This window comes from Saccopteryx leptura, chromosome 5 (genome assembly GCF_036850995.1).
Source record: "Saccopteryx leptura isolate mSacLep1 chromosome 5, mSacLep1_pri_phased_curated, whole genome shotgun sequence".
NCBI classification, from domain to species: domain Eukaryota; kingdom Metazoa; phylum Chordata; class Mammalia; order Chiroptera; family Emballonuridae; genus Saccopteryx; species Saccopteryx leptura.
The window spans coordinates 45,414,806-45,432,939 of NC_089507.1; the positions used below are offsets into that span (position 1 = coordinate 45,414,806).

The 18,134-nt window shown below is 32.0% G+C and overlaps 1 protein-coding gene across 5 annotated transcripts in view; it reads left to right on the forward strand.

The window, feature by feature from the left end:
- ADGRL3 (adhesion G protein-coupled receptor L3) overlaps positions 1–18,134 on the forward strand; it is an 838,394-nt gene that overhangs the window by 788,354 nt on the left and 31,906 nt on the right. For all 5 annotated transcript variants that reach the window (XM_066386326.1, XM_066386327.1, XM_066386329.1 and 2 more), the window contains 3 exons: positions 539–707; positions 8,789–8,914; positions 15,843–15,939. In XM_066386326.1, the coding sequence (XP_066242423.1) occupies positions 539–707; positions 8,789–8,914; positions 15,843–15,939 (392 nt within the window). The remainder of the gene's footprint in view (positions 1–538; positions 708–8,788; positions 8,915–15,842; positions 15,940–18,134) is intronic.

Consider the following 18,134-nt stretch of genomic DNA (forward strand, 5'->3'; position numbering starts at 1 on the left):
CAAATAGAACTGTGAAAATTCATGCGTGTATTCCACATACTGGTTCCTCCTAATAAGAGTTCTATTTTTCTCAGTAAACACTAACATTTTTATGAAAAAAAGAGGAAAAATGGGGTAAAAGTGTATCAGATGAAGGGCAAATGGAAATAGTCCAATTAAACAAATGTTATTATACCAATGAGACCAGTGAAGAGTATCACAGCTTTAGAGACTTTTTCTCCTCATTGTTTTTCTCCATAATTACATCTTCATGTCATTTACATATGTGTTGCAAATACATGAATAATTTATTAGTGAAAATTTGCTTTTGTTTAAGTGAATTGTTGTATTCATAACATTTTCATGTATATCTCCTCAAACTTGAAAACTTGTATGCCCATAAAAATCTTAAAGTACTTAAACCACCTGTCTTCCATTTTCTATTAATAAAACTTAATGTAGCATTTTTCAATGTTGCTTTTCTTGATATGATGTGATATGATTGTGTTAATTAAACACCAGTTATCTGATAACCCTTAATTTTCTCTTCCCTCTACAGGTCATGGGTTATTGGTGCAATAGCTCTTCTCTGCCTGTTAGGATTGACCTGGGCCTTTGGACTCATGTATATTAATGAAAGCACAGTCATCATGGCATATCTCTTTACAATTTTCAATTCTCTGCAAGGAATGTTTATATTCATTTTCCACTGTGTTCTACAAAAGAAGGTAAGCTAGAGTTCTCTATTCAAGAATAAATGGCTTACATCTTATGACAATGAAGCAACCATAACAAAACTCATTCTTGATATGTTTGTCTCTAAGAATTATATTACTTCAGTGATTTAATTTTTAAATCAGTAAAGACAGAACAGACACAAAGTATAATTAAAATAGTTAATGAATGTATTTAACTGAATAAAAAACAAAATGAAAATATTTTTTGATTTGGATAGTGCACAAAAATTATATTCTTGTAGATTAAGTTTATAATCATTTATATTTTTATTGGCAAATACATGAAATTTGTATAATAGAAAATGGCTTTTCTAAGATGTTATGGAGTCATGGTATGTGTATAAATATACCTTATATACACATACACACTATATGTCCAATATATATGACATGGCATAGAAAATATATTTTTTATTTTCTTTAAAACTAGTTTTTAATATACTAGAAAATACATATTTTTAACATTTTATGATAAAACAGCATTATCATATTTTGAATGAATGATTTAGTACTTAAAATGGTCTTTGTACTTCTTTTCTTTTCTTTTTTTTTTTTTTTTTTTTGCATTTTTCTGAAGCTGGAAACAGGGAGAGACAGTCAGACTCCCGCATGCGCCCGACCGGGATCCACCCGGCACGCCCACCATGGGGCGATGCTCTGCCCACCAGGGGGCGATGCTCTGCCCATCCTGGGCGTCGCCATGTTGCGACCAGAGCCACTCTAGCGCCTGAGGCAGAGGCCACAGAGCCAACCCCAGCGCCCGGGCCATCCTTGCTCCAATGGAGCCTTGGCTGCGGGAGGGGAAGAGAGAGACAGAGAGGAAGGCGCGGCGGAGGGGTGGAGAAGCAAATGGGCGCTTCTCCTGTGTGCCCTGGCCGGGAATCGAACCCGGGTCCTCCGCACTCTAGGCCGACGCTCTACCACTGAGTACTTCTTTTCTTTTTTTTTTTTTTTTTTCTTTTCATTTTTCTGAAGCTGGAAACGGGGAGAGACAGTCAGACAGACTCCCGCATGCGCCCGACCGGGATCCACCCGGCACGCCCACCATGGGGCGACGCTCTGCCCACCAGGGGGCGATGCTCTGCCCATCCTGGGCATCGCCATATTGCGACCAGAGCCACTCTAGCGCCTGGGGCAGAGGCCACAGAGCCATCCCCAGCACCCGGGCCATCTTTGCTCCAATGGAGCCTTGGCTGCGGGAGGGGAAGAGAGAGACAGAGAGGAAAGTGCGGCGGAGGGGTGGAGAAGCAAATGGGCGCTTCTCCTGTGTGCCCTGGCCGGGAATCGAACCCGGGTCCTCCGCACGCTAGGCCGACGCTCTACCGCTGAGCCAACCGGCCAGGGCTACTTCTTTTCTTTAAAAGCATTTTTTTTAAATCGTTAAGAGCTGGGTGAACAGAAGGCAGTATTTAATTTTTTACACTGTTCTATTTTAGTGACTTTTCACATATATAAGGCCCTAAAATATACTCACTTTCAATGTTAATTTTAGTAACTAAATTCTTTTGTTGCATATTTTAAATCTCCAGATTAATTTTTTCATTTTATAATCTTTGACTATTAAAAATGGGCTATTTACAGTTTTGATCACATATATCTCTGAGCAGAGACTGGGTTTAAATCCTAATTTCTCCACTTAAAGCTTATGTGACTTTGGGTAAGGTAATTAACATATCATACACCAGTATGCACATCTGTAACATGAGGTAATAATTATGAGATATTAAGAGGTGTCTCTGAAAATGAAATGGCAAAATGTGAATATTTTTTTCTAAGAATAAAACAAAAATATCTAAAATTTTTCTTTGGAAAACAAAGAAAATAAAGAGTAAAGGTATCTCTCTTTTTAAATTTTTGGTTTGAGAGACTAGACATAAAACGAAAGTTGAGAAGGGTGTCTACAAATACACATTAGTGGTATAACTACAAATGGCATTTGATATCCAGGTACAGACATGCAACCTCAGGATCCAAAACCAAGACTAGAATTTCTAGTATATTTAACATATTTAACAGAATTGAAATTTTTTAGAAGTTCATCATCAAGCTCAATTTTGTCATTCATTAGAACAGAGTTGAGCAGACTGAAGCTCTTTGGGCAAATGTACTCAGTTGCCTTTAATTTTTACAGCCCATTAGCCAAAAATGACTTTTATATTTTAAATGGTAACATTTAAATTTTAAAATAAGTACTTAACTACATCCTTAATTGCCTTTTGGCTTACAAAGCTTAAAATATTGATTGTCTGGCTAATTATAAAAAAAATTGCCAAGTCCTAATATAGAAGCTTACTTTCATGATTTATAATAACATGTAATATCATATGACACTTTCATCCATTCTGTATTTGAAATTTTTCAATTTTTATGGCATTTTTATTGGTATCAAGAACATGGTCCAAATCAAAGACTATAAAGAATTATATAATTATAAGAATTATATATATAATGAATCATTATTCTCTGTGTTTTTTCTATAAAAACAAAACAAACAGAAAACCAGATACTTCTCTGTGAAATTGTAGAAATGATCTTAGGAGATTTTTCTGGTATTATTTTATTTTTTTAAATACTGAGATTTAATTACGATATAACTTTCTGTAAATTTAAGACTTACAGTGTGCTCATTTGACACACATATATGTTATGAAATGATTACCATCATAGTGTTAGACAATATCTTCTTCAATTTATTTTTTTACAGTGAGAACATTTAAGAAATCCTCTCTTAGCAGCTCTGAAGCATATAACACAGTGTCATTAACTATAATCATCATCTTGTCCATTAGATGCCCAAACTTATTTGTCTTCTAGTTAGGAGTTTATACCCTTTGATCAGTATCTCCACATTCTCCACCTCTAAAACTCGGGTAACCACCATTTTTCTCTATCTCTGTGAGTTCAGCTTTTTAGATTCCACATTTAGGTAAGATCATATAGTATGTCTTTCTCTGTCTCATTTCACTTAGCATATTGCCCTCTAGGTCAGCAACTTCTAACATTTTTCATTGCATGGCACATATAAGCTAATTACTAACGATCTGACAAAGAAAAATAGGTATAATTTTGATTCATTCACACTGACCAGCTATTGTTGTGTTGGCTGTTGTCATTTTTTTTTTAATTTGACAGTCTAAGGTAAAACAGGTCAGTGCCCCTGACTAAATAGTCAGGTATTGTATATTTTAAGAATTCTTATGACACATGAGTTAAAAAATGCTGCTGTAGGTCTATGTTGCAAATGACAGGATTTATTTCTTTCTCATGGCTGAAAAGTATTCTGTTGTATAGATGTACCACATTGCCTTATCTATTCATTCATTTTTAGACACTTCAGTTGTTTCCATATCCTGGCTGTTGTGATAATGCTACAGAGAACAGAGGAGTTAGATGAGATATATCTGTTCAAGATCCTGATTTTATTTCTTCGAATCTATACTCAGAAGTGGAATTGGTAGATCATATGGTAGCTCTATTTTTAATTTTGTGAGAAACGTCCATACTGTTTTTTTATATATATAAAGGCTGTGACAATTTATGTTCCCAACAACAATACACAAAGGCTCCCTTTTCTCCACATCCTTACCAACACTTATCACTTGTCTTCTTAATGATTACCATTATTACAAGTGTGAGATGATATCTATTGTAGTTTTGATTTGCATTTCCATAATTAGTAGTGTTGAGCATCTTTTATATTAGTCATTTGTATGTTTTCTTAGAAAAAATGAGTATTTGTTTCCTATCTCTATTTTTTAGTTGGATTGTTTGGGGTTTTTGCAACTGATTTATATGAGTTTTTTATTAATCCTATATAAGATACATGATTTGCAAGTATTTTCTTCCATTCTGTTGATTGCCTTTTCATATTATTGATTGTTTCTTTTGCTGTGTAGAAGCATTTTATCAATAGATTGATGTAGTCCTACTTACTAATTTTTGCTTTTGTTGCTTGTGCTTTTGACGCCATATTCATAAAATCATTACTAACACCAATGTCCAGGGGCTTTTTTCCTATGTTTCTTTCTAGAAATTTTATTGTTTTAGGTCTTATGCTTAAGCCTTTCATCCATTTTAGTTAAATTTTGTGAGCTGTGTAAGTTAGGGCTTCAATTTCATTTGTCTGCCTGTGATAGACCAGTTTTCCCAACATCATTTATTGAAGAGATTGTCCTTTCCTCATTGAGTAGTTTTTGGGTTCTTGTAAATTATTATTTGATCATACATACTAGCTTTTCTTTCTGGGCTCTCTATTCTATTGGTCTATGTGTTTATTTTTATGACTTTACCATACTGTATTAACATAGCTTTATAGTATAGCTTCAAGTCAGGAAGTGTTATGCCTCTAGCTTTGCTCTTTCTCAGGATTGTTTTGGCTACTGGAGGTCTTTTGAGGATCTGTATAAACATTAGGATTTATTTTTTTCTATGTGAGGAGAATCATTGGAATTTTGAGAGAAATTGCATTGAATCTATAGATGGTTTTCAGTAATAATGATATTTTAAAAATCAAAATTCTCTTAGGAGGCTCTTCTTAAACCATTGAGTTAATTTCAGTAATATGCCCTTACTAATGTAGTTGCTCATATGTTTTCATTAGAGAAAATAAAAATATTCCATTTTTGAATTTATAGGGTTCAAAAGAATTTCATTTTCTGATTTACAGGGTTCAATTCATTAACAAACATCAAACTGACTTGTCAGATTTTTGTTTTTTTTCTGGGTGTGGCTTGCATGATTGTGCCACTGGTATTTCCACTGAAGACATTAAAGTTGACACTTTTCATTTGTTATTTTGTGTTGCAAATATGCGTTGCATTATGTGTTGAAATATCTGTTGAAATATCAGATTGAAATATCTGTTCAATTATGTGTTGCATCTCACAGTGTTTCAAAATACTTTTTACTTCTGATTTGAGTGTATATAAGTACTGTTCCATCGGTAAGAATATTTTCCCCCATCATCTTGTTTTAGAACAACCTTAAAAGAATAACATATTATATCTGATTGAGGTAAAATGGAATATCATGTAAAATAGGGATTAGAATATGCAAAATATTAAATAATCCAATAACTTTTATTGTAATCTAAAGAGTAATATCTCATAGACATGGTCCAGTAAGTAATATAGCTATGTGAAACCTGGTATCTCTAGGTATCTTGATTTGCTGGTTGTTTATATAATTAGTTCAGAACTTTTAACCTTTGGTGGAAAATGTTAATAGTCTATGATGAATTCCTGTGGCTTCTGCAATGTTGCTGCCTTCTGATAGGAAGAGAAATGGCTCTCTTTCTCTTTCTTCTTCTCTCTCTCTCCTAAAATACCTGTTTATACTTAAATCAGTTCATTAAAAAATACTTTCTCGTCTAAAAGTAAAATATATATATATATTTTTTCTGAGTATATTAGAAAAATAAAAGAAGATGTAGTTATGATCAAAGTTCAGGCTCTTGGAGATACTTCATAAATTTAGTATAAAATACTAAACTCTAATCGATAGTTACTTTTGGGTAGAGGTTATTTTAAGCTCTCTTGAATCCGATTCAAGCAGTTGTCCTTATATTTTTCAGATACAGAGAAAAAAATAGCCTGATCGATTACTTTAATAATAATGTTAATAATATATAATGCCTTCTTTAATCATATATTAATGTTAGAAATGTGGTATCTTAGAAAGAACTTTCTGATCGTAGAGCACCCATGAAATTTGGATTTTTTAAAATTAATTATTTTATTTTTTTGTATTTTTCTGAAGTGAGAAGCGGGAGGCAGAAAGACAGATTCCTGCATTCATCTGACCAGGATCCACCTGACATGCCCACCAGGGAGCATGCTCTGCCCATCTGGGGCATTGCTCTGATGCAACTGGAGCCATTCTAAAGCCTGAGGCAGAGGCCATGGAGCTATCCTCAGTGCTGGGGCCAACTTTGCTCCAGTGGAGTCTTGGCTGTGGGAGGGGAAGAGAAAGATAGAGAGAAAGGAGAGGGTGAAGGATAGAGAAGCAGATGAGCGCTTCTCCTGTGTGCCCTGACCGGGAATAGAACCCGGGACTTACACACGCAGGGCCAATGCCCTATTTCTAAGCCAACCGGCCAGGGACAATTTGGATTTTTTTTCATGTAAGTCACATTTCTTAAGCTTTTTAGTCATTTTGTTTACTTTTATTACTTAACATTTTCAGTGTACTTAATCTTTAAAATGTAAGTAATAATTTTCAGTCATTATGAGGAAAGGGCCTGGCACAATTCCTGTCCATTGGTGATTAAAAGTCAGAGGCTTCTTTATTCCACCCTTCAAAACTCACACATATTCTGAACACAGAGTATGTGTGTACAGGTTTATTTCTTTTAAAAATTAGAATATGGGACCCTGGCTGGTTTGCTCAGTGGTAGAGAGTTGCTCCAGCATATGGATGTCCCGGGATTGATTCCCAGTCAGGGCACACAGGAGAAGTGATCATCTGGTTCTCTACCACTCTTCCTCACCCTCCTCTCTCTCTATCTCTCTTCCACTCCCACAACCATGGATTAGTTGGACCTAGTTGGCCCCAGGCACTGAGGATAGTTCCATGGCCTTGCCTCACACACTAAAATAGCTTGGTTAATGAGCAATGGAACAATGGTCCCATATGGGCAGAGCCCAGGGGAGTTGCCCGGTGGATCCTGATAGGGGCACATGCAGGAGTCTGTCTCTCTGCCTCTCCACTTCTCACTTAAGAAAAATAATAAATAAATAAATAAATAAATATTAAAATATAAATTGGCTTATAAATACCAACTAAAAATAATTGTTTCTAATTATTAATAAATGTAGCATGGTAGAGAATGGTTAGAAAGCAGATAAATATAACTTTAAATATATTAAATAAAATACAATTTGTCATTCTATATCAGAGAATGGCTTCAAAGATCAGTACATGCCTTTCTGTTTTGCTCACATTGTCTTGAACACTTAGAATCCTTCTTTTCTGTGTATCCTTTCTTTTTCTTTTAACTTCGTCCTCTGAACTAATTCCAATTTACCTTTAGAAGATTCTCTTAGAATTCCTCTTCTCCGAGATTTTCTTGGTCCCCTGCCTGATTTTAGCAGTCCTTCCACCATGCTTTGATTCATATGACTCCATAACATTGTTCCTATCAGAAAATAATCATTTAACGTATGTAATCTCTTCAAAGGAATCTGAATATATTCTATCTCTGATTTGCTATATCTTTGATAGAATAAATTTAGACTATTGAGATACAATATTTGGCTTTGATTATTAATTTTAATATATCATTCACACTTTATTTTTGTTTTTGATTTTAAATAACATTTTACAAAATGTATATATTTATAACTTTGAAGTAAAAAATGCTTTGAGATATTACATTGTCACAGATTGTGGAAATGATAAACTCATGTGAAATCAATATATAAAGAGCTAAGAATAGTGTATGTACATTGTTACTTCATAATGAATATAAATTTATGAATATATAACCAACATATAACCTGTCTCAGAATGTGTTTTTAGTTAATAAACATAGGGTTAGGTTACTTTAGTTGATGTTGAAGAGAAATACACTTCAAAGCAATACAGATTTCAAGGAAATGCTTAAGCATTTTTTTTGTCTTTAAATATTCCCTCTCTGTTCCCTCTTAATCTCACTCTCTCCCTTCCTTTCTGCATTCCCATTTCTCTCTAAAAATTACTTGCTTGCCTTCTGTGTAAAACCAGTAGCACCAATAGGATTCTTCATATCAAATTTATGAGCCTATAAAGAGTGTCTAGAGGAGTCTTAACACTTTCTTTCTTTGAAGTAAGTGGTAATATTGTTATGGTATGATTAGAAGAGAGAGAGTAAGAGAGAAAGAGGAAGGGAGTATTAAAAGTCTCTATGCAAAATTTCATGCTTCATGGTATGAATATCATTATTTTATGTGTAAAAATATGCTGAATAGACTTTCTTGTGTCTGCAGGGCAAGGAAATAATTATATTTTCTAAAAATAAAATTCATATGTTTTATAAAATAGTTCCTAGCTGAAATGAATGACTTGCTAACAGAGGTTCCTATATAATTGGCTAGGTACGAAAAGAGTACGGGAAATGCCTGCGGACGCATTGTTGTAGTGGCAAAAGTACAGAGAGTTCCATTGGCTCAGGGAAAACATCCAGTTCTCGAACTCCTGGACGCTACTCGACAGGCTCACAGGTAAAGAATATTGTTAAGTAAAAGGAAATAATATATTTTTTGTAGGTTTTTGTCCTTTCCTGGTCAGCTCTGTTTTCTCTAGCAAGTGTTTAACATGTTAACTTTGTTGTTGTTTTAGGTTGTCTCAAATAGGCACGATTATGACAAATTTACGGAACCAAATTGCAATAAAATCATGAAATGCAAGGTCTAGGTTTGTGTAATAATTAATTATTTCAAGTTGGTTCAGTTGAATGAGTAAAGAAGTGAAAAAAAGAATTTGGCACTTTAACCAAAATTCAAAAAGGCTAAGATTGTATGTATGTGATTCTTGAGTTAATTGCTTTTTTTAACCAGTGTAATAATTCTCTATCACATACTGAAAATATTTACTTATAAAATGGTATGTTTAGTAAAAACAGTTATAACTCAACATAGTGTTTACTGATTACTTGGAGAACAAGTCAGGGCAGTGAAGATTCCCTAATAGCTATATTGCTTAAACTAGCCTGTCACTCCCATCAGTCCAGCACTAGATATGAGTTGCATTCTCCCTTACCAGGGAAATTGTAAACTTTTAGAAAAACTGTCAGCCTTTTTTCCCAGGTTACAGTGTCAATCAAAGATTATTATGTAGATATTTTGGCAATTTCAGGAGATTAGAATGAGCCATTCAGATAAAAGACATAGGATTATGTGAGTCATGAGTGAGTGTGGGCTAAGACTAACAGAGTTATCTTTTTAGAACTGCACTATTCACTGGGAAAAGTGATTATGTTTTCCGTTTTGCCTATTAAATATTTCTAAAGATTTAAATTTAAATAGATAAAGATATAAGTCAAGACAGGTTTTTCTTAAATATTTTAGCCCAACCCATAAATCTAATTCTTTTTGGTAAATTTGGCAATTTTATATACCATAAAGATCACTTTATTTGTTCTTTGATTCTATCTTAATTGATTTGTAAATTAAACAAATTAAATTTTATTCATATACTTAGAAAATTAAGTATCCTTATAACCTTTAAATATCATTTATAAATTTAATTCTCTTCAAACATATTCACTGTACAACTCAACAGTTGTACACACTTAACTAGCACTTGAACAATTCTTATAAATCAAAGATAATGAACAATCGTCCCTTAAACACTTCCTCAAACTAATATAATTCTTTTCATCTCACAATTAAAATCCCATATCTAATATCAGTCTAATATTTTTAAATAAAAAAATTTAAATTAACATAACTCTCAAGCCTATCAGACTACCTTATCACTTAAGTTAACTATAAATTATGATCATAAAAGTTATTCCTACATATACTATAATACTCAATAATTTTATTTTGATTTGTCTTATTATTTCTTTGTTTACTGAAGTTGCAAAGTGGCAAATTAGGGGACCACATATGGATACTATGTGGGCTGAGATTTCTGAGTTTAGGACTAATATATTTGCCAATTAGAAATCTGAAGTCTCATATAAGAGTTGGCGCACACCTGGATAATGCTTCCAGCATGAGGCCCTTATAATCCATGCCTATATTTTCAACCTGATAATCCCTACCTCCTTTTTTATAATAATCTTTTTCACAACTTTAAATTGAAATTACTGAGATTCTGTATATCATCAGCTTGATTAGTTTCTGCATGCTTTCACATATCTGAGCTCACCCACATTATCCTGTTGTCATTGTATGAAACATTGCCATTAATAAAACAGTAATATTAGTGATTTCCATTTATTACTTTCATTTATAATGTTACAAAAGAGTTGTACAGTGGTTATTAATACTTCTAAACTATATAATTGGGCAATACAGCATATTAATAAAATAATCATTAATTTGGTGGGTAGGTAGACCTTGGTATGAATTCTTTCCTTGCATACCTCTGCTCTGGCACAAAGCAAGCTATTTAATCTTATTGACCCTCAGTTTTTTCACCTGTAAAGTGGTGGTAGTAATACTGATTTCTTGCGTTGTTATAAAGATTGAGCTAATATATACAAAATATGTACTTAAATTGTGTGTGCTCAATAAATTGGAGCAGCTACCATTTATTAGTGTCATTATTACAGATACGTATTTTAAAGTTGTGTCAAATTTTTTCACTTTTATCATTGTACTGTCACAATTCTATTCTTGAATAAAAACCATACATTGTCTTCTTCTGCTTAATGTAATACTAACTCTGACTAAGCATGACAACACTCCAACCCTACACAAAGTAAAAGTTACTTAAATCCAGTATGTATAACTAGAAATAATAAATGTATTTCATATGAACTGTGACTTTCATAAGCAAAGTCTAAAGTACTCACTTATGGTAAGGTAAATTTTTAGGAATAGGGATGCCTTTTCACATCAGAGAACTTCTAAATTAACAATTCTCATTTTTTTTTAATTTTTTATTGAGAAATATTGAATATATCTTATATAATGCTAAGCAGTCTTCTAAGCCCTGAAGATACAATGGTTAAATGACAAATACCTAGTATCAGTCTAATATTTTGAAATAAAAAATTTTAAATTAACATAACTCTCAAACCTATCAGACTATCTTATCGCTTCTTTTAACCACAAGTTATGATCATGAAAATTATTCCTACATATAACACTCAATTATAAATGAAAAACAATACTCAACCATTTTATTGAGAAATATTGGATGTCTCCTGTATAATACCAAGCAGTCTTTTAAGCCCTGGAGTTACAATGGTTAAATGACAAATAACTTCCTTTATGATTGAGAGCTTCAATTCTAGTTGTGGAGTACAAAAAATTGTTAGCAAACTAATAAACAAATAGACAATATCAGCTATGAAAACTTGTAGACCCAATTACAGTAATGTGATGCCAGATGCCCAGGTGCCTACTTGGATTAAGACTATTTGGGGAGATGATATTTATGCCAAAATTCTGAATAACGGAAAGGGAGTTCAAGGGAAAAGAATTCCAAGTGACAAAGCATCTAATGCAAAGCCCTTTAAGATAGAAGAGAACATGCAAATTCCAGAATAGAAAGAATGTCATTGGTTAAAGTGGATGAGAAAACGAATGGGAGATGAATTGAAATAAGAAGGCTAAAGACTAATCTACAGGAATTTGTAAGAGTATGTGAGTGTAGATCTTATTTTGATTACTTTAGAAAGCCAATGGGATGATTTAGAAATGGAAGTTCTAGGATATCTTTCACATGTAATAAGAAATCATGTAGTTATTATGTAGATAAAAAATGGAAATCCATTGGCAAGACTAAAAGTAAAAATTATCTCCACTTGTTGCTCCCCTATATCTACTCCCTGGTTAATAACTTTTACTAGTTTAGCAATATCCATAATCATACAAATATGTATTCACTGAAATGTGTATAAGATTGGTATGAGTGTGTGCGTGTGCATGTGTGTGCGTAAAAACAATAGAGTGAAGTATCAACCAGCCCACATTCCCCTTCCTTTAATTGTTGTCATTTATCTTTATTTTATTGACTTTTTAGATATATTTACATTTATTTTATATTTTATATATAAAAGAATATATATAACATTTATTAAATTATGAAACATAGTAATAAAATGAATGCTTGTGAACTCAACATCCAAGTTAGGAAAAATTCATATTTCATGTTTGTCCCATCTTGAGACTTCTCCCTAATTAATCCTTATGTCCTCCACCAGAGAACTACTAACTTTTGCTTTTCATTTCCCTGACTTATTCTCATAATTTTCCCATCTTAAAAAAAAAAAATGTTGTTTAGCCTACCCAGGCAGTGGCACAGTAGATAGAGCATCAGCCTGGGATGCTGAGGACCCAGGTTCAAAACTTCTAGGTTGCTGACATGATCACATGCTCCCAAGCTTGAGTGTAGGCTCACCAGCTTGAGTTCATGGTCGGTGGCTTGAGCATGGGATCACAGATATGAGCCCAAAGGTTACTGACTTAAAGCCCAAGGTTGCTGGCTTGAGCAAGGGAAGACTGGCTCAGCTGGAGCTCCTTGGTCCAGGCACATCTAAGGAAGCAGTCAATGAACAACTAATGTGCCATAACTATGAGTTGATGCTTGTCATCTCTCTCCCTTCCAGTCTGTCTGCCTATCTTTAAAAAAACAAAATGTTGTTTAGTATGTCTATTTAAGATCTTTCTTTTAAGAAATACCTTATTGTATGCAGTCGTCTCTGGCTTGCTTTCTTTACCTCTGAATTCTAAGGCTCATCCTGGTTCATTCCATGAACTTTTAAGTGTTGGCTTATGCCGTGTACTACATACTTTTTCCTCTGTCTGCAATGCTTTTCCTTTTTTTCTTTTCCTAGTCAACTATTTTACATAATAGAATGAGTTATTAACATCCTAGAACAGAAGGCAAATAACTAAATTCAAATATAGGTTTTTTCACTTGTTAGGTCTGTAACATTGGACATGTTAACTAACCTCTAAATCTCAGATTTCTATTGAGTAAAAGAGTTCCTATCACAGGGAGTTCTTTTGAGGTTTTATACATGAAAACACATAACATAGACCTAGAACACAGAAAGAATTGATATAAACTATATGTTATGTATATACGTACATATAATATTTACCATGTATCAGGCATTATTTCAGTTTTATGATACATGAGTTAACAAAAAACACAAAAGTTCTGTTTTTGTAGACCTTCAAATAGAGGGGTGGGCAAAAGTAGATTTACAGTTGTTCGAATGGAAAATAATACAATAATTAATATATAAGAATAGAAGAATAAACTGAGTTTTCTGTGCTCACAACTATAAACATACTTTGCTCACTCCTATACAACATGGATATTAGATATTGAACATTATATATAAATATAGGAAAGTACATTATTATAATGTGTGGTATTACAGAAAATGGTAATGTTTATGGAAGGTAATAGTATAGTTCAGTGCGTGGAATACAATTCTAAATAAGGTAGTCAGCTTAGGTCTATTGAAGGAGAAAATATATGAGCAGAACCTTAAAATTGATGAAGGAACTACCCATGTTGGTATAAGAGAGAACACTCCAGGCAGAGGAAACAGGTATACCAAGCTCTAAGCAGAGGCATGTTTGGCATGTTAAGGAATGGCAAAGGAGCAAGTGTGGCTAGCTCAGGAAAAGAGACTAATAGAAATGAAATAGGGGGGCAGCTCATATAAATGTCACCTACCAAGATCGCAATTTCATCACTTCTCAGTTAAGATGTCACTTCTTCAATGCACTATCCTTAGAGTTTCTAAGTAAGTACATATCCATTTCACTTTCTAAATTCTTTTAGTTATATATATAATATAACAAACATTTACAAAAAATGCATAATACTTAAGTTTATGACACAATGAGTTATTATACCTTCCCAGGTTAAATAATATAATATGGGAAATGCTTCAAAATCCCTTTGAACTCTTCTCATTCACCTCCAAACATACCACAATCTTAATATTTAACATTACATTATGTTTTGCATGTGTTTATACTTATTCACATGATATCATCCAGAAATATTCTTTTTATTTTATATTCTTGGACACCTATGTTGCTGCAGGAGTCTATGTTGTTTTTTTATTACATTGCTGTGCATCATTCTATAATTTATTCATCCATTCTACTGATAGCCATTTGGATTATTTGTTTTGAGTTGTAATAATTAATGCTTCTATGGAGATCTTGGAGCACATTATTAGACATTTTGGGATTGATTTTTCTCTTTTGTATTTCCTAGGTACTTGACATCTAGTAGAGGGTAATTAATATTTTAATTAATTAACAAAAACATATGTTCTTAATATTAGTTCCCAATATTTTATTTTGAAGCTTTGAAATATATTTTCAATAGAAGCATTCTCAAATTTTCAGGGTCTGTAGTCATGCACCAGTTTTCTTATTGTGCTTTTGTTTATTAGTTTTGCTGTGTATGTGTGTGTGTGTGTCTGTATTTTCTGACCTATATAACAATATAGACAATATTTCTGAAGAATAAACGTATCCCAAGATTCATAAATACAATTTTAATATTAAGCACTCCTATTTTTCAAGGAATTCAAATATATTTGGAACATAACTCATTTGTGAGCTTGGTTTTATCATTTGTGGTAGTAATAAATGGTTTTTATAACTATTTCATCCTTGGAAAATCTTCTGAAAAGATTGTTTTCTCCTCACAAGATTGTTCATGCATTTTTGATCCTAACTCAATAAAATAGCAAAACAAGATAAACCAGAAAAAAATAATTCCACCAAATCTAAAAATATTGCACTGCTTTCTTAAATTATGCAGCACTTAGAATATTGAATTTGAGAATACAGCTAATGATGTAAGAATTTTCAGTTACCTGTAAAACTTCCTACTTTGAAGCAATAGTAAGGGTAAATCAATTCCCTTTATCTCCTTCATTAAAAAGAAAATTCAAGATAGTGTATAACCTATAAAATTACTTTGGTCTCCTTACAAATTAATGGAAATATTAACTTAGATCTGTAGCATTTTAATAATAGTCTGTTTTTTCTTAAACTCTTTCTTGTAAGATTTTGAATACTTGAACTAAATATTTTGTTAATAAAATTGATAATTTAATGTATACTTATATACCTCATTTCCATTAAAATTACAATGAAAATAAATTTGCTTTTACTTGGAAACTAAAATTATTAAATTATAACTGTGTATAGTACATTTTTCTATATCCTCAACATGTTTAAATTGATATAGTACATTACATTTATTTTTCATAATTATAATTGTTTTAGATATAGGCATTTAGAATTATACTTAATAAGAAGCGTTTATTATTATTAATTTAGTTTCTGATGTTCTCATGCCACTGTACTGAAAGCATGTAGAAGTTGTATATTTGCCAGATACCAGAAACAAAGCTCTCATATAAAAAAATATTTTTATAAAAATTCACTGCTTGGTGAGTTGATTTCCTTTTCCTTTCTCCCCATCAAGAGCCGAATTCGCAGAATGTGGAATGACACAGTCCGAAAGCAGTCAGAGTCCTCTTTCATTACTGGAGATATAAACAGTTCAGCATCACTCAACAGAGGTAATTAGAAATGATTTTTTATATTTATTACTTTTGTGCTTACTTTAAGAAGTTCTTAAATGCATTTCTTTATTTGTAACTTCTGGACCTTTTTCCACATGATAGAAGTATTTCAAAGGTATAAAACCTGGTTGAGTATAGCAATGTGTTCCATTATTCATAAGCCTTTTTTCTCCATCCTGAATTTTCAGGAAATCTTTTCTGAAAGGAAGTTAGAAAACAAGAACATTCTTTTTCTAGTCATCTACTACTGCTATAAACCGGTGAGCTGTCAGGCCTCATTGGAAGCAGTGAAAATGGGCAATTATTTGACTGTATAGTCCGCTAAGCATCATAGAGTTCCACATTAACCCAGGTATAGAACGATTTCATAGTTTTGGTGGAAGTAAAAATATACTGTCTAATACATATTTAAGGCAACACATGTTTTGGAGAGAAAAATCACATCTAATCTTAATATCTAAAAGACTTAGATAATATTGAGTACAAGAAAAAATATTCTCTATATACATTTATGTAGATGTTATCATTTGTTTGTGTATATGTACTTTGGTTAAAATATTCCTAGGCAACAATTCAGCTTTTTTTAAATGAAGTTCACTTAATGTACTGCTTTGTTATGGTTGATTTTTTTATTCTCTCTTTTATAGTGTATGTGCATGTACATATGATTAGAATTAAATTGACTGCAATAAAAATGTGTAGATCCATTAGTTGTGGAGAGCGAGAGTACACTATAATCAGCTCTGGGAAATATATAGAATACAGTATAGTTTTATCAGGGAAGGTGGTGTTTATATAAGTTTATTCCAATCATCCTGTCCTAAAAGAGACATTTTTGATGCATAATTCAGAAGTCATTTGAATGATCAATATTGTTATTTTTTTTCTTACCAAATTAAGATTAGTAGTTTGTTCTAAGCCTGTTTCTGTCAGCTTTTTGTTGCATTAAATGCTACATAGAAACAAATAATTTGACAGATACAGTTTAGGATTAAGAAGGATTCAGACATTCCTGCTCTTAAATTACTTTTACTCAAGCAAGTTGCATCTTTTTTACATAAAAGAAGTTAGGACATGTAGCATCCAAGTTGAATTTGATACAGGGATACATGTTATATATAACCTTAATTGATTTTTTATGTTATTTGGGCAGTGATATAGAAACTGTAACCTTGTGATGATATATTAAATGTTCTATATCACTTTTGCTTAAGTAAGAACAGTGAGTACAAATATACCTCCAAATGTAAAGAAAATACATTAAAAAGATTTTCTTCTTATATTTTGTTTTATTATTAGTCTATTTTTATTTACTAGAGTACATTGATTTACATAATATTGTTCAAGTATTCTTTTAATATTTAATTTTTAATTTTAATGATTAATTTATAAAAATTTATTTAAATATAAATCCTCTAAATTTTGACAAACTTTCAAATTGTAGAAAACAAATTACTTAAAAATGTATATACAATATTTAGGAATTAGTTTCCTTAGTGACAGATTTTCTTTTTTTTTTTAATAATCCTATACATAGAAATTTTACTTTTTAATATTTTCTTAGTAAGAAAGCATCCTTATTAATAGGATTTATTATTAGAAGTATCTTGCATCTAGTGATTACAGAAACCATAGAATAATTGTTGTTTAAACAAAACTTGAGATATGATTTTAATGATACACTGTTTATTTGCCTGCCATGAAGATGGATAAAATATTTAAAATTATTTTGTCTAGCATAATGATCTAAATTTATGTAAAAATAGATGTGCAATCTTTGCAAAAACTTTTAAATGGGTAATTTTTATGGAATTGATTTTAGTCAGTCACATTGTATAATATTGCTGTGCCATTTTTAGTTCATTCTCAAGAATTTCATCCACTTGAAATATATAAAATGTAGATGAATGGGTCAATTTGAAATATATTTAAAGAAAATAATATTTTATATTGACTGATCATATGTTTAAATCTATTTTTAAAATTTTTAGTTTTAAAAGGTAATTCTCAAAGTTATTGAAGAAACTATAAAATTTCTTGTGACATCCAATAAGGTACTTCAGTGATGTACTCTTTGGGAGAGAGTTAAATTGAATTTTTGATTTGAAATGTGTCCAGGCAGTGATCTTTTCCTTCAGGATATATATTCTTCCTTTCCCTCAGTGACTTTAATGGTGGTAGACATCATAGTG